This window comes from Rhinoraja longicauda, chromosome 25 (assembly GCF_053455715.1).
Source record: "Rhinoraja longicauda isolate Sanriku21f chromosome 25, sRhiLon1.1, whole genome shotgun sequence".
Lineage (NCBI taxonomy): Eukaryota > Metazoa > Chordata > Chondrichthyes > Rajiformes > Arhynchobatidae > Rhinoraja > Rhinoraja longicauda.
In genome coordinates this window covers 9,453,351-9,470,928 of record NC_135977.1, presented here as the reverse complement: position 1 = coordinate 9,470,928, position 17,578 = coordinate 9,453,351, and the positions used below count along the sequence as shown (strand labels likewise).

The 17,578-nt window shown below is 39.7% G+C and overlaps 1 protein-coding gene across 2 annotated transcripts in view; it reads left to right on the top strand.

The window, feature by feature from the left end:
• rnf10 (ring finger protein 10) overlaps nucleotides 1–17,578 on the top strand; it is a 37,363-nt gene that overhangs the window by 13,615 nt on the left and 6,170 nt on the right. Inside the window, exons 5-16 of one of the 2 annotated variants that reach the window (XM_078421066.1) lie at nucleotides 756–940; nucleotides 3,324–3,457; nucleotides 5,040–5,203; nucleotides 6,857–6,991; nucleotides 8,228–8,465; nucleotides 8,888–9,021; nucleotides 11,087–11,204; nucleotides 11,297–11,398; nucleotides 11,476–11,646; nucleotides 14,015–14,115; nucleotides 17,240–17,297; nucleotides 17,410–17,559. In XM_078421066.1, the coding sequence (XP_078277192.1) occupies nucleotides 756–940; nucleotides 3,324–3,457; nucleotides 5,040–5,203; nucleotides 6,857–6,991; nucleotides 8,228–8,465; nucleotides 8,888–9,021; nucleotides 11,087–11,204; nucleotides 11,297–11,398; nucleotides 11,476–11,646; nucleotides 14,015–14,115; nucleotides 17,240–17,297; nucleotides 17,410–17,559 (1,690 nt within the window). Of the gene's footprint in view, nucleotides 1–755; nucleotides 941–3,323; nucleotides 3,458–5,039; nucleotides 5,204–6,856; nucleotides 6,992–8,227; nucleotides 8,466–8,887; nucleotides 9,022–11,086; nucleotides 11,205–11,296; nucleotides 11,399–11,475; nucleotides 11,647–14,014; nucleotides 14,116–17,239; nucleotides 17,298–17,406; nucleotides 17,560–17,578 lie in introns of both variants that reach the window. The other variant, XM_078421064.1, reaches the window with a different exon arrangement.

Here is a 17,578-nt window from a genome sequence, read left to right as displayed (position 1 = left end):
GGTGGGAAAAGTTTAAAGATGCTGTGTGGGCAGGTTTTCTTTGAAGGTAATGAGTGCCTGGAACATGCAGGTGGGGGTGGTGGTGGTGGTGGAAGCTGGTATAATAGTGACATTTAAGAGACTTTTGGATAATCGCGTGAATATGGAGGATATGGATAATGTGCATGTATGTAGAGTCGGTCTTGGTATCATATTTGGCACAGACATTATGAGCCGAAAGGCCTGTCATTGTGCCAGGTACACCCCTTCATGACAATGGTACTCCCTGATGGCAGTGGCCTCCTTCAGCAGGATAATGCACACTGCACACAATGTTGGGGAATGGTTTAAGGAACATGAAGTGTTCACGGTGTTGCCCTGGCCTCCAAATTCTCCAGATCTCAATCTGATTGAGCATCTGTGGGATGTGCTGGATCAACAAGTCTGATCCACGGCGGCTCCACCTCGCAACTTACAGGACTTGAAGGATCTGCTGCTAATGTTTTGGTGCCAGATACCACAGGACACCTTCAGGGGTCTTGTAGAGTCCATGCCTTGGCGGGTCAGCGCTGTTTTGGCGGCACATGGAAGACCAGCATTTTAGGCAGGTGGTCATAATGTTTTGGCTGATCGGTGTATTTCCATCCTAGATTCCAGATTCCCATTATAAATTAATCAGTTGATGTTTCAGTTATTTTTCTTTGTCAGTTTTGATCGTGTGTTCTGTACTGATGTATTGTTGAGATTGGGTTTCTAACACGTGGCCTCTTTTTTAGCGTATTTGTAGTCATGAAGTCCCGTCGTGCCCAATCTGTTTGTATCCTCCCTCTGCTGCAAAGATAACGTGCTGTGGGCACATCTACTGTTGGGCATGTATTCTTCATTATCTATCCTTGAGTGAAAAGACCTGGGGCAAATGCCCTATCTGTTATGAAGCTGTCCATAAAACAGACCTAAAGAGGTGAGTCGATTCTTTCAAGTAATTGTACATCTTCTAGTTACAAAGGTGGTGGTGTTACATTAGAAAATGAATCAAACCCTGTGACATTATTGTCAGAAGAATATTTAGTTACCAAAATAAAGGGAAGGTGGTAGCTCAGATTTTATTAGAGTAATGTTTGCAAAGTTGTCGTGGGGTTAGGTTATTCATTTCAAGCCCATTTAGGCATGTGTACTTCATGGGGTATAAAACAATGTTAGGATGTTATTTGAAAATTGTCTAAAACTACTTCCGAATATACTTGATTAAACTGCATCCATATGAAAATTGTGGCGCAGCGGTAGAGTTGCTGACTTCCAGCGCCGGAGGCCTGGGTTCACTCCTGACTGCGGCTGCTGTCTGTACGGAGTTTGTACGTTCCAGGTACTTTGGTTTCTTCTTGCACCCTAAATACATACAGGTTTGCAGGTTAATTGGCTTTATAAAATCGTAAATTGTCCCTAGTGTGTAGGATAGGGCTTATTGTATGGGGTGATTGCTGGTTGGCGTGGACTCGGTGGGCTGAAGGGCCTGTTTCTGCGCTGAATCTCTAAATATATGACAATTTTGGCTGTTATCTGATAAAATTGGCATAGTTTTATGTACAGAATCGTGACAGACATGTTATAGTTCTAAAAGGCTAGTGTACACAAGTTAAACTATTGCAATGTACTTTGGAAGAAAGATCCATTGCTGAAAATTACTGCATTTTCAGGTGTTGAGTGGTTTATGGGCTGTGCACAGACCAGTCTTGAATGGAGGGGATTGCACTAAACCTGAATGATCTCTGTCCGGTTCAACTGATGCAATGTGAAAGTACTCCATACTAAACTGATGATCCATTCGCCCTTCCCCCAAACCTCTTGCATAATCAAAAGATCTAGAATGGATTGTAGATGGTCTACATGAGGTTGATAATACATTATTGAAAAAAAAGTGCATCTGTGCAATCCTTGTATGTAACTAAAGTTTTTTTTAAAACTTTGGTTATTGGCATTTCCAAAGCCTGGGAAGATAGGGCAAATGGGACTTTAGGTTGCAGCTGGTGGAGGATGACAGCTTTGCATTGCCACTGGACATAAAGCAGACAGTTATCCAATTGTTAAATCTAGTCTCAAAGATGTTTTTGTTGTGTGCACATCAATTAAAATAGATATTGTATTCAAACTAGAGGGACATGGGAGGGACTATGCTCTCTGTATTCTGGATAGCAGATGATCTTTTTTCAGATAGCATTATTTAAATTTAGAATGAAATGAATTGTAGTTGGACAACAACTTTGAGGAGTTCCCTGTGCCAAGAAGGGAGACTAGTTTTGGTCAGATCCAAATTCACAATAGTGACTGTCAATTTAAAGTTCCTTAATTATGTTCCTTTTTTAATGTAGGGTCACTCCGTTGACTTGACATGGTCTAGTGGTTGTTAAGATGAGAGATTGAAATATAGAAATTTGGTGTGTGTACATCAGTGACCGAAAACTCTTGACAGTGTTTGAAAGTTATTTACTTTTGTCCTCTTTTCCACAGCCTTCACAATACTTTTAATTTTCTTTCAGAGAATGCTACTAGCCAACAATTTGTGTTAGAATAATTACATTGTTGAGCATTTCTCTGCCTTGTCCATATCGTGTTTGCTCAGGATAAGGCTATTAACGTATCGATGTCCTCTTCAACTGTTTGGGCAACCGATACATCATTGGATGATTTGGATTGCCTGACCTCAGCTAGGGTTTTTTTTTTACAAATCCTCTAAATGTATAATATTGACATGGCAAATTTTCCAGTGAGGGTGTACATGTCTTCCATTCTACATCACCTTATCTTCTCAGAGCTGAATTTGGTATGGTGCAGTAAATTGAGGTGCTGATAATGTGGCTATTATGCTCTTATGCTGCTCATTTTCCCTTAATTTCCAAACTAGTTCTATTTGTCATTGTAATCGGCGTAAAGATGTAAAGATTTAATCCTTGTGAACGTGACCAATGTAGTATCTATCAAAGATAATAGAGCGGAGCAAGATAGACCACTCTGGTGAAATCACTTATACTGAAGTGTAGTACGCAAAGGAGCCATTTTAGTAGGCAAAACCCACCGTCCGTTATGCCTCTTGCAGTGTGATCAGTGTTTTGGGGGAACAGTATGTGGATGGTACCATAAAAATGCAGAATATATCTTATCTATAAATTCACAGATTTTTGTTATTTTTCTTTTTAAATGGTTGTGCAAGTTTCTGCCTACTAAAATGGCGTCATAACATACTACGGTTTTTAGGGTCGAGTGGTCTATGGGGCTCTGCTCTATTATCTTTGGTATCTATTGAACCCTTAGTGAATCATGTAGAGTTAAGACATGTTGCTTTGTTTCAGTGTGATTGCCCTGGAAACTCGGCAGTACAATGTAGACGATACGATAACCATGCAGTTGATGCGTAGGGAGAAAGGTACTCTGATGGCTTTACCCAAATCCATGTGGATGAGAATTGAACCAATTCACTTGGGAGGTTAGTGGAAACATTGATGCTCTTCAGGACCCACTAATTCAGGTTCCATCCTGGAACAGTGTTGGGCAGGCGGTTCAGATTGTATTTTAAATTATGGCTGGTTGAAAAGATATTGACTGATTCAGTTTCAAATGGGCCGAACAACTGGTATTTGTACAGAGCTACAGAAAATATAATGCCAATAACATTTAGGCTCCACAATAGCTCAAAGTAATTACATTTGTGTTGAAGTATTATAATGGTGTTGCATAAAGATTAGATACAATGGATGGAATGAAATGCAAACACCATTATTGGAAGTATAATGCATTGTAAAAAAAATCAATTCCAAACCTGTTGAAGAATTAAGATTTGGCTTTATTTAAATTTGGTATTCTGACTTTGGGCAATTTGTAAATTCTGGCCTATATGCTGATGGGCGTGTGTCTTTAAAGGCAAAATATTTGATTTCTAAAGATACTTTTCGAGCTCAAATTGGCCTATTTCCATAATGGAAAATTGATTGTACACAGGCTTGATTTGGGACGAGACATGTATTTCAGTAATGTATCAGGTTTAAATTTGCAGTTGACCTATTGTAGAATTAAATTTATCTACATTGTTGCTGATATTAAAAGCCAAAAGGGAACTGGGACCTCTTTGTGCTAATTCTAATTGTTATGTGATACTGTTGTGGGAGGTGGCTTTGTATATCTACATTGACATTTGCTCCACTGATAAAATGGTACTTTCTCAAGGGGGAGTGAGGGGGATGGGGGTGGAGTGGAGTGCGTGAGTGGGGGGGGAGGAGGGGGGATAAGGGGGATTGAGTGGAGGGGGTGATGGTCCTACACCAGCACAGGAGAGGCTTTGTGTCCACGGCTCGCTCCGGCTGCAGCGCTGGCGCCACTGGGCCGAGGTCATTGGCACCCTCTCCCCTTCCCTGTCCCCCCTCTATGAGGAAATGGTCCACTTGGTCTAGTTTAATATAAAATACTACTACTACCGGTAATCAACACACCACTAATGCAGTTGAGAAAGCATCTCTGGAGAAAAGGAATTGGTGATGTTTCGGGTCGAGACCCTTCTGAAGGAGGGCCTCGACCTGAAATATCACCTACTCCTCTTCTCCAGAGACCCTCTGAGTCTGACCCGCTGAGTTACTCCAGCTTTATGGGTCTATCTTTGGTTTAAACCAGTATCTGCAGTTCCTTCCTACACACCACTAACGTTACCTGTGAACTGTTATCAGTAGGCAGATTTCGGCCAATGTCCTTCTGACCTGGAATTGGATTAGTTGCATCCGGTCCTCCCACGCCACCACTTGCTATTAAAGCTAAAACACTAAATGACGTTAATGAATTGCTTCCTACTCAATGGAGCGAAATGCAAGGATTCCATTCATGGTTTCTAAATATTTGCTGATCAAGTAGCTCTTAATCTCAACATGACTGTCCTAAATTTATTCTTTGTCAATCCTGCTGTAATTTATTTAACTTTGCACTTTGCTGTAATTAGGTTGACATTTCATTCTCAACTGATTTTGCTTTTTTTAAAATTCTTCCTTCCTTGCAATGTGTTGCACTTAATTCGAATAAAACAGTAGATGACGAACACCGGCAGTATTCAAAACTGCTTCTGGCGTCAAAGCAGCAAGTTATGCAGCATGTGATAGAAAAAGAGAGAGCGGCTTTACTGAGAGAGTGTGAAGAGGAAAAGAGTACACCTGAATCTTGCTTCATTGAACTGGCCTTGCAAGAATTAAAGGTACAAAAACTAGTTTCAAAGTTCGTGCTACTATGTTCATAGCAGTTTGTATTTTTGTTTTACCCACTTCGTAGCAAAACATCTTCAGCCATTTCCCCAGAGAACACAAACTTCCTACTGAGGTGGTGTTAGGACAGTTAACTTAAGCTTCAGTGGCCAAAATAGCGGTTACAGTGGATTCTGTTATGTGTCCAGTAGCTGAAATGTAGAGAGGAGTTTTGAAAAGGAATTCCAGAACTTGCAGCCTTGTTGTTTGAAATTATACACATCATTGGTTGTGTAATTTTAAAAAAAGTTTATTGAGAAGCAAAATTTAGCCATCATATAGTTGAGGCACGAGTAGCTTTGAGACCAAAGACAGGTTTGAAAATTAAGAGTGGAACATACTGAGTGCTATTTGATTGCAGAGCGACTTCAGAGGATAATTATGGTCAACTATGGAGAGTAGAGAAGGAGGGAGAAGAAATTATGTTTGAGAGATCACGTATGTCTTTTGTGACTCTGAGGGTGTGTATAGGAAGGTGAAAGAATTGTTAATGAAAGTAAGCTGCATTTGCCTTCAAGGGTGTCAAGCTTTTGTGATAGAGTTGTACCTATCCAGGCATAGTAGGATTATTTTGCTGCATTCCTACCCTCCTGTTGGACAGGGTTGGAGATGAATGGATCATTGCGGAAGATTCAGATGGTGACTTGCTTCCTTGGAAGCCAAGTTGAGTTTATTGTCATATCCACAAGTACGGTGAGGTACAAGTGCAACGGAAATCTTACTTGCATCAACATCACAGGCATATTAGAAGATGGCATTAGAGTTGTGTGTAGGGTGGGTGGGGGGAGTCAGCACACAGCCCAAGATGCAGTCTGTGCTTGTGGTCTGCTGATAAGGAAGTCAAGGATCCAGTTGCAAAGAGGGCAAAACAAAATGTTAATACTATCAGCTAATATCAGTGCTACGTGGTTAACAGTTCACTGGGAATAGGATGGTGGAAGTAGGAGTTGGATTTGAAAAGATGTTATCAGAGGCCATAAAGGGAAATTAGAGAACCCTATTTTGGAGGTAGCGAAAAATGGCTTTGGGGGAAAGAAATGAGGTGTGATCTAGAAAATTGGGGAAAGGTTAGGTAATGGCTGAGTCTGCAACGGAGATTGCAAGGCCACATGTGACAAACTCAAGGTTGTAATTGTAAATATGAATTGCAAAATGTATGAGGGGGGTGGATCAAAAGGAATGAATTAACATGATGAATCAGGACGTGAGAAGTTGCCACAAGCTTGAAAGGTAGTGCATGCCATTTTTAAAAGCATTACTGATTACATGTCCCCAACTTAAATAGGTGGAGGTGATCTAAAGTGGTATTGTAGAAATAGCTGATGCTTACAGGGACAATTTTCTCCCTGATATAGAATCTTAACCCCCCGCCCCCCCCCCCCATCTATATTTAAATTATTCTGTTCGGAATGTGAGCCAGAAGTTGCAATAGTGCTGTGAAAAGTACAATAATTAGCACCAGCCTTTCATCCTGTTACTACAGCAACATGGCAGGAAGCTTGTTAAGTGTAGTAAGTCATAAAATTTAATTCTGCCATTTAGATTTTAAAGTGCAATTTTGAAATAGCAGTTCAGTTGTCTTTTCATTGTCTGTTTTAAAATTCCAGAATCGTGAGCAAGAGTTGCTGGGACCTCCAGAGAAGGATGTTCTTGACACAATGTTTAAACTTGAGGAACTGATCATTGATTCAGCCCCTGTTGCAGAGATTGAACATAATACATCCACAGGCGACAAGAACCAAGTTAGTACTAATGTTATAATCTATTTTAAAAATGTCTTCATCTTCCTTTATTCAATCTGTATTTGCTGTTTGTGAACTATCTATAAAACTTTCATCATGGAATGTTTCATCATTGTATTTAAACATGAAGATTTTTACCACTCTTCATGTCTATCAAAAACAAAAATCTAATGGGAACACTACATGAAATGAAGGGATTTTTCCTTTGGCATATTTCTCCGCACTTTCCCCTAGAACTTATTTAGCCAAACAAATTATTTTGCTGAACCTTTTCTAAAGGTGGGCAGAATCTGCTATATCCAAAGGCTATATTATATTATCAACATGTATTTGCATGTATAGGTTGCTGGATTGTGGTTAGATGGTTAGATTTCAAGTTCTAATGGCTTGGTGTCTAATTGTAGCTGAGAATGTTGATTGAGTGTAGTTTATGTTGAATTATAACTGTCCTTTTAAAATTTGTTGAACCATTGCACTGCTGCTTGAATTTTCTCTCGCCCCTGAAAAACTCAAAATCTAAAACCATTCTTGAGACTTCAAATAAAAAAACATAGTTCTGCATTAATAAATTATGTAATTTAAAAGAACCAGTTGGTGTTAAAAAAAAAAAAAATTCTTGGCCTCATTTCCATTTGCAACTGGCGTTCTTCTACTCCGCTTTGAATAATAAGGCCACAGAGGATAACTGACCCACTGTGGCTGTGGCAATTCTTTTGAGCTATTCAGTGACCCACAGTCTTCCCCCATGGTTCAGCACACTTTTTGTCATTCAGAGGTATATCCAAAATTCCTTTGAGAAAGTTTGGAAGAAGTCTGCTTCCACTACCTTTTTAAACTGATACATTCCAGGTGAACAAACTATAGCTGCAGGAAAATGCTTAAATATCAAAATGCTTCAAATACTTGGGTTAGTTTGCAACAGAAACAGCTAGTGTGTAGATTTTTGCTATTGCTGCCTTTTGTGAATAGGCTGATTGACCTCCTCACCCCGTTATATAACTTGTCTGAAACTGATAATCATCCTGATTCTCATACAGCCCACATTCTGCACAAGGTTGGTGGCCTCCAATTATTATTTTTTTTACATACAGCAAATTTGGGGAAATGTGATCGTAGCCAACATAATGTGGCAATGTAATATTGCTGTGTTTGTAAGTCATTTAAAAAAAATACTGAAACTACAGAGGGAGCCTGTTTCAAAATCTGACCTGACCTGGTCTTCATGTTTCCTGACAGCATGTATTGGCCTACGTATCTGCATTTGATGAAATTGTTGATGAACCACAAGGAGAGGCCATTGCCATGTGCTGTACTACCTTGGATGAATCGGTCACTCACTCAGAATCAGTGGATGATTGTGAAATAACAGAAGGAGCTTGCGGTGAGACTGAATGTGGACAAGATGAATCTGAACTTTCAGCTGATGCTATTAAAGGAACATTGTCAACAAACTACTACTATTATTTCTACCAAGGTGAGCTTTTCAATTGATGATGTATTTAATAAATCTTATTTTTTGTCTTGTAAGTAGTTAAATTAATTGTTTTTGGGTGAACGAATGGATGTATTTGTTTGGAATATACCAATCTCGTTCAACAAGTGTTGGTAATTGCTTGAAGAAGGATGGATGTCATTGGTATATAAACGTGTATTTCCTTAAAAGCAAAGTGTGGTGAATATAGGACATTTAGTCTTCAAACATCATAGAAAAAAATTATAATGTGCTCTGTGATCAAGGAGATTAGATTGACATTAAGGAGGGATCGTCCCCTCAAGGAGGAACTTTTTGTCCATGGTTGTCATTGTGTGTAGGCTAGGGCAATATGGAAATTTTAGTGTCAATTTTATATTTTGCTTTTGAATGATTTCTGAAATGCTGATTTCTATCTTTTTCAGCGGAGGATGGACAGTATATGTTTCTGAGCCCAGTTAACGTGCGATGTCTGGTGAGGGAATATGGTAGCCTGGAGAATTGTCCTGAAAAGATCACTGCTTCGGTGGTAGAGATTGTGGGTCATTCAATGACAGAGGTAGAGTCATTTAATTTTTATTGATAACCTGTTTACGCTAAGCTTTATTGGAAAATGAAACGGTTTTGGAACTCAATTTGGCAGTACTGGATGAGGTTAAACACAGGTTGCCTTAACACATCGCTGCTGCATAGTTAGACCAATCTGGGTGAATGTGGCAAATGTTTTTGCAGATCGTAAGCACACGTATAAAACTGGATTCAAATCATTTTTACATTTAAAGTATCCGAATAATTGATTAAAAGTATAATAATTTTACCAATGTAGGCTTTTTTTTTGGAAAATAGAACAAATTAGGCAAGTTTGCATGCTCTGACCTTGCCAGTTATTCCTTCAGATGCTGGAATGAAAAATGAATAAAAGCATTGTCAAATGTGATGAAATTGAACAGCGCAAGAACAGGCTCTTCGCCCCACAATATTTGTGCTGAACATCATGCCAGGGCTATCACTTATCTGCCTGCACATAACCCATATCCCTCCATTTCCTGCATATCTATATGCATATCCAAAAGTCTTTTAAATACCACTAACACATCCGCTTCAACCAGCACCCCAGACAGTGTTCCTGGCACTCGCTACTGTGTTGTGCTTTTAAAATAAAACTTGCCCTGCACAACTCCTTTGAACTTTGCCCACCTCACCTCAATGGGGTATTTGATTTTTCCATCCCGAGAAAAGGATTTTGACTATCTGCCCTCTATGCCTCTCATAATTTTAAAATATAAATTCTTACCGGGTCTCCCCGCATCCTCTGGCAATCCAGAGAAGACAACCTCGGTCGGTCCAACCTCTCTCTAAAGCTAGTACCCCTAATCCAGGCTTCATTCTGGTAAAAACCACCTCTGCGTCCTTTTCAAAGCTACTACATCCTTTCTGTAATGGGGTGGCTGGAGCTGCACACAATATATCAAATTAAAAAAGTCTTAACAAGTTGACTAAGCTTGGGCAAAGTCCACACTTGAAACAGCTACGGTTAGATGGCAAACAACCGGTTTCTCCTACACGTGCACTTTCTAAGCATCACTGTAAAGCAGTTGTAAAATAGAACCTTCCCTGGTCAAGTGGTGTTAAAGCCAACCGTGACGTTATTTGATTTAACCCAGTGCTTCTTAAACTTATTCACCCTTGAGTATCACAAAATTTCATTCGCTCTCGACTAAATTTTCTCATGTTTTTTGGTAATTTTCGTCTTATTCTCCGTTGTGTATCATTTTATATAAAGTTATTCACCCTTCATGCACCCCTCTAGTTTCATTCACCCTTGGGTGAACCATTCACCAGTTTAAGAAGCACTGATTTAACTTCTACCATTTGAGTGGCATTGCCTGACCATGGGGAAAAAATTGCTTGCTCAGACATGCATTTTTATAGGATATTTTTTATTCCCTACTCCACAACATTTTTGAGTATCATGCATCAGCTGAAGTTAACTCTTTAAAAAAAAAAAAAAAGTAGGATTGGATTTTCTTTGTATTTGGAGCACAGGTAAAGGGAAAGCATGTGCAGGCAAGAACTGCAGATGTTGGTTTACACCGAAGATGGACAAAATGCTGGAGTAACTTCAGTGGGTGACGTTTCGGGTCGAGACCCTTCTTCAGGCTGAAGAAGGGTCGTGACCCAAAACGTCGCCTGCTCTTTTTCTCCAGAGATGCTGCCTGATCTGAGTTATTCCAGTATTTTGTGTCTGTTTAAAGGGAAAACTTATTTGAATCTGCTTTACAAAAGGCTGCCTTAAGTTGCATAAGAAAATAACTGCAGATGCTGGTACAAATCGATTTATTCACAAAATGCTGGAGTAACTCAGCAGGTCAGGCAGCATCTCGGGAGAGAAGGAATGGGTGACGTTTCGGGTCGAGACCCTTCTTCAGACTGATGTCGGGGGTGGGACAAAGGAAGGATATAGGTGGAGACAGGAAGATAGAGGGAGATCTGGGAAGGAGGAGGGGAAGGGAGGGACAGAGGAGCTATCTGAAGTTGGAGAAGTTGCCTTAAGTTGCATATCTGCTTTACAAAAGGCTGCCTTAACTTGCATATCTGACATCAACATGGACTGTTTTCCTCAGGATGTTCGTAACAGACACCGCTATTTGTGTCATCTGCCATTGACCTGTGAGTTTAGTATTTGTGAGCTGGCACTGACACCACCTGTGATTTCTAAAGAAACATTGGATGCTTTTGCAGGTTTGAAGGTTTTTTTCCAAATTGAATCAGACTTTATTCGAATGACTTGCATTTGGCACCCAAATAGTTTAATCCTTTTTCTTCATTGATAGTTGATCTGGACAGAAGGAAATGTCTTCGCTTGAAGAAAGCTCGGGATGAGCGTCGAAGAGAACGTAGGATTGAAATGGAAGAAAATGAAAAGCAAGGCATATGTGAGTGCTTTCACTTATCTTGACCTCCATTGTAACTGATACTGAGTGACATCTGCAATTAAATAACTCTCATTTAGATGCAGACGTACACATTGGACTGGAAAACTACCTGCAATTCCCAGCATTTGGCTCTTCAGAAAGTGCGCAATTTATTGTTTCCTTTGCCAGCTCTGATGGTGACTCTCTGCCTTCAACCAGTCTTTCAGCCAGCACAACAACCCTTAGCAGCAGTCCGATTTCACTGCCAGGTATGAAATTCTGTACTTGTAAGTCTGATATTAAAGTCACAAAGCAAATATTTGGCTTGTTTAAATTTTAACTCGAAATGTGATAACATTTAAATAATTAAGCATGATTTTTCCCTGTTTTGTGCTGCGTCATAAATAAGGCCCCCAACAGCCCTTCCCTGGGCAATGAACGGGTTCAGTTGTCACAGAAGCTCATAAATCAATTTTGTCCCTAAGTCAGAAAATACACGGAAATCACTCTATGGCAAAGGTTCCTAACCTGGGGTAAATTTTGCCTACCTAGGGGGTAAATTTTGCCTACCCAGGGGGTAAATTTTGCCTACCCAGGGGGTAAATTTTGCCTACCCAAGGGGTAAATTTTGCCTACCCAGGGGGTAAATTTTGCCTACCCAGCGGGTGAATTTGTTGCTTCTGGATTTGTACATATTTTTTTCAATTATAATTTTTTTTAAACTTTTATTTAGTTTAGAGGTAGAAATGTTGTTTGATATGTTCTCATTGACCAACTGTGTTTGGTTCTGGTATACAGGTATCTGTTCATCATTAGTTGTACATAAATAAGTGAAATAACACTTATGTGCTTTTATTGTTATTTGAACTTAAAATAATAATGTTAAAAACAGTATTTTAAAATTTCTCCTTTGTCAATTGCTTTATTATGATAGAAGTGTAAACTCAAATTACTGAACAAAACCGGGTGGGGGTAAATTTACTTTTGAAAGTTGCCAGGGGTAAAAGGAACGAAAAAGCTTGGGAACCCCTGCTCTATGGTAACCGTACCTCCCGCAAGATTGTAATGTCAAAAGCACAGGACTAAGAGCTAACAATGACTAAAAGTGGAGAGGGTGGGAGAGGAAACTAGTTTTGTCGTTGGTAGGAGTGCGGGTACACGTGTCAATTTTGGATGTAATAACATGGGAGCTCGCTCGTATGTAGGGATGTCCATAGGTTGAGCTGGGTATTTATTCACAAAATGCTGGAGTAACTCAGCAGGTCAGGCAGCATCTCAGGAGAGAAGGAATGGGTGACGTTTCGGGTCGAGACCCTTCTTCAGACTGAAGAAGAGTCTCGACCCGAAACATCACCCATTCCTTCTCTCCTGAGATGCTGCCTGACCTGCTGAGTTACTCCAGCATTTTGTGAATAAATACCTTTGATGTGTACCAGCATCTGCAGTTATTTTCTTACACTAGGTTGAGCTGGCGGTGGGGTGGGGGGGGGAGAATGGCCTACGTTTACAGTAAGATTATTTGCAAGATAAATGAACTAAATTATTGAGTTGTAAGTGTACGTCAAGAAGCAGGGGTTACTCTTAAGTACTCTAAGCAGTAGGTAAAACAGTGTGCCATTGCCGTGGAATGTCAGTTTAAATTGTAATTTTAAATGATGTTTTTCTTCACGCTTCCTCAAACATTAACTCATTTTCATGGTTAATCGTGTTTCACCAGCAGCTGATAACTTTTCTACAATTTATGTAGAATGGGGAAGCTGATTATGTTGGTCATCTCCTCTCATGTCTTCTCCTCCCCCCTCCTACCACAGGTTTCACAGCAGCCTGATTTTTATATTATTATATTATATTTTAGCCTATATATTATGCAAAATCCATTTTGGGAGAACTAGAGTTCTGCTTTTAGATTTGCACTAATATCTACCCGCACATAGTAATCCACATCCCTCCATTCCCTGCTAATCCATATGCCTATCCAAACTAAAGTGCAACTATCTTACCTGCCTCAGCTAACACTCCTGGCAGCACATTCCAGGCACTTGCCCGCGGGCGTGTGTAGTTTTAGGATTACTTGCAAGCTTCCTTTTCATGCTTTTTGAACAAGATCGCCACGCTATCTAACATTATAGATTTCAACACCAAGTATTCATTCTTGGAGAAGCACACTCTTTGCTATTTTTGTGCTTGGATGCATCTTTAGTATTCTGGTGATAACTTTAAAACAATGAAATGAACCAACATTGAGCTGTGCCACCCTGCTGGAAATGCCTTCTCTACACCGGGGGGTGATATCAAGCCTGGTCGGCGATGGGTGGATAGATCCAGGTGGGAGAGGTAGTATTGGAGCTCAAAGTTTATACGTGAAACTGCGAGAGGATCATGGGTAGATGGACCTGCGTCATCTCTTTCTGTGCAGAGGCAGAAGTACTCAATATAACAGTGGGTTTGCTGGAATTGTATAGATGAGCATTTAAAGTGACGTGGGGTGGGGGAAATCTGTCTCTCGTTTGTTTGGTCTGGTGTAGAGAGAGGTACCCTGAAAGGCCTATTATGCTGCTGCAGTTTTTATTTTTGCGCTGCTTAATGTTCTAATTAATACTTTAATGCTTTGGAATCTATTCTAATTCTTCCTTTTAGAATCAACGTTGAATCCATCAGCCCCTGCATTTAGTCCTGGAAGTCCTTCTCTGTGTGTTGGTAGCATGGAGGATGATGTTCACTTTCCTTCATTTGCTCAGGTAACATCAATGAATTTGTTCTTTAATTTTGAAGTAATGTATCAATCAATATATTATTCATGACGAGTTGATTTAGCTGCAGTATAAATATTTTATTCATGACAAGTTGATTTATGACAAGGGGCCACAGTTTAAGAATAAGGGGTAGGCCATTTAGAACGGAGATGAGGAAAAACTTTTTCAGTCAGAGAGTTGTGAATCTCTGGAATTCTCTGCCTCAGAAGGCAGTGGAAGCCAATTCTCTGAATGCATTCAAGAGAGAGCTAGATAGAGCTCTTGAGGATAGCGGAGTCAGGGGGCATGGGGAGAAGGCAGGAACTGGGTACTGATTGAGAATGATCAGTGGTGGTGGTGCTGGCTCGAAGGGCCGAATGGCCTCCTCCTGCACCTATTGTCTATTATCTGCTGGAGAAAAGTACTGGATTTAGGGTGATTAATGTTGTTTAACTTACTCTCCATGCAACATGATAATTTGCAAGGAATTCATTCTATTTAACCACTTAGTATCTCAGAATGTTATCGTTCTCAAATTCTCCAAAAAAAATAATGTTACAGGCACTTGATTACACTCCAGTCACTAAGGTGTATACTTGGCTCTCAGTTTTCTCTTAATTTTATTTGTGTGGATAAGGGTGCACTTTTGTGAAGAAAATCAATGTTCCAAATTGCCAACTGAATCATCTGTTTAACCTTTATGGGATTATAAAATAGCGTATTAAACTATACTCAACTACAATAATCCCATAGGTATGCAATCAATTTTAATGGCGTTGATGAATGCCATATTGGTTTTAATTAGTAAAAATTTTAAATTATGGAAACCCAGTCAATGGTTGGGGATGTTCATAAGGTAATCTCACCACTGGAGAAAACGGATTAATGTTCCTCTTCAGTTGGCACTTCAAGACTTCACCGGCATGTTAATGAATTATACCGTGTCTTTTATGTTTGTATTTGTTGATCATGGTTGACTGGCCCAAAGAACGATGATTAAGCTTGTTGCCAACATTGCTGTGAGTGTCCAAGATTGATTTAATGTTGATGGTTTATGTAACTATTCTTAATTCATTGCATTTTCTGGAAAATTGCTTTGCTTTTTACTGGCAGAAGTTGTTGTTAATGGGCAATTTACTGGGTACATTGACTTTGGTTGTGATATAGTAGATATAGTAGACTACTGATTCTCAACCTTGTTTCATTGGCTAACAGTAATGGCAATAAATACTATTTTGATGTGTAAAATGTCTGAATGATCTGTTTTGGTATGATTTAATGAAGTTAAGGAATTGGTTTGTGCTGCTACCGAGTGTATGTATTCAACGGGAATGTACTGCATTTAATTCTGAAGTGTTTCTCAACCTTAGATTATGACCATTTATAGTTTGTTCAATTAAATTCCTCTACCCCTCTAAATCCCTTCCCCTTTCATTTACAAGGTTCTTGTGGACAGATTTAGTGATCCATCTGTTCAGCTCTTCCCTTCCACTGCTCCTTTCCCACATGTATCTTTGCTTCTCTCCAAGTTGCCTCTGCCCATGAGACCGACTTCTTGGTCCCCTGACTAATTCTTCCCTGTTTCTTTTGCCAGCTGGCATTGGCATTTTCCCGTTTGGTCTAATGCCTTGTCTCTTTTGAAACCACCAATGCCCACATATTTTACTTTCACTCACTCTTTCGTAATTAAACGCATCGTTTTTATGCTTAAGAAATCTGCCTATCTTTTCTGAATTCTGTTCGAATGGTAAAACCTTTACATCTGTTAGGATCTTTGCCAATTTCATAAATTATATATATATATTTATTTTGCTTTGATCTCGTTTTGCAACGGCTACAAATTAAATTAACTTTGAGACAACATGAAAGACTGACAGGAATAACAGCTCTGAAATGAAGATCTGCAGCACACCAGTATACTTCTCCAACTTGTTGATATTTTTGGCTCTCAATGGGATAATCTCAGTGTTGATGTTCTCCTCCCCTTCATGGCCTAACCCCTCTCGCTTTATATTTTCCTCATGGCTTGTCCGTGGTTTGCTCTTTGCGCTCCATTTCTGCCCGTTTGCTGGTGCCGGGTTTGCTTTGGCACACTTATGACGATCCTTCCTTCAGCATCATTGGCCTAAGAATTTGAATTCCCTCAAAGTTGCTAAAGAGATTAGAATTTTAGATGCTCCTTAAACTAGTCTCTGGGATCTTATTGCTCGTGTTACCCAGTGTTAAATTGTGTTTGATTATTGCACCTTAGTACGTCTTAAAGGTGCTATATAGATGCAAGATATTACATCCTTGTTTCCCACCAATATCCATCTTTGTGGCATTTCTCTTTGCAGCAAGAGTCACTCGGGTTTTCTGGCCCCTCTGATTGATTATGGTACCCTTTGAAATGTAGTCCACACACATGACGTATGCTTTCTTGTACTATTAATAGTCAGTCCTCTGTCACTGCTCGCTAGGTTGTCCATTAGCACAGCCTTGGATGAACCATAATTTTCTCCCATCAGATATTATGGAAAATGAGCAGGATTGTTTAACATCCAATACATATTACTGATGCTCTTCTGTTGCTGATTTTATTTGCTTCACTGACAATCTTGGTGGGGCAAGGTTTTGGTACCTTATTTGATTGGGTGTTGGCCCAATTTCCAGATCTTTTTGAAAGTATACCTGTGCACCATTTTGGCTTCTACTATTTTCAAATTCTTACTGTGCCTTTATCTCCTCTGGACTTACTATTCTTCTGTTACCCTGACTGGTCTTCCCATGTGTCTCCATGTAAAATTTTGCCCAACTGCGTTTGGCTTCTGATGTCCCAGTTACTTGAATTTAAATTATTTTAAAATTCTTCATGGCTTCTTCATTTCTGTTACAGAATTGTCTTCATCCCTATATCCTACTCCTAACATTTATTTCAACTGCTGTGATTCCTCTTAAGAATTCCTGTTTACATTTGTAAGAATCTCTTGAAAACCTCACCTCTCCATCACATCTTCCAACGTCTGCCCACACCTGAGTTTGTTTGCTCTGAATTGACATCTTTTTTGTTTACTGTTGCTTTTATCTTTTTTTTTGCTTCGCTTCCACATTAAAGATCTTAAATACTAGTTGTTAGTATTTCTTATTCTAGATGCTGAAGGATGGGAAGGCAAAAGCAGAAGTGTGGCCCAAAGTAACTCCAAGAAAAGGTTTCTACTTAACATTTAATAAGACTTTCAAATAAATTTGTGGTTGTGTGCCTCTTCATATTAGTGTTAAAGTCAACAACGAACTCATGGATTTTTTTTTGTCTGATAGCAGAAACAAGTTTGGTGCCTCCAGCAGATAGTGATGGAGAGAGTGATATCTCGGACCGTGTACCTGTACCCAGCTTTCAGAATTCCTTCAGTCAGGCTATGGAAGCAGCCTTCCTCAAGCTTGATAATGTTCCAGTCCCAGAGCTTTGTGCAGGTAGGTGAGCAGGTTGCAA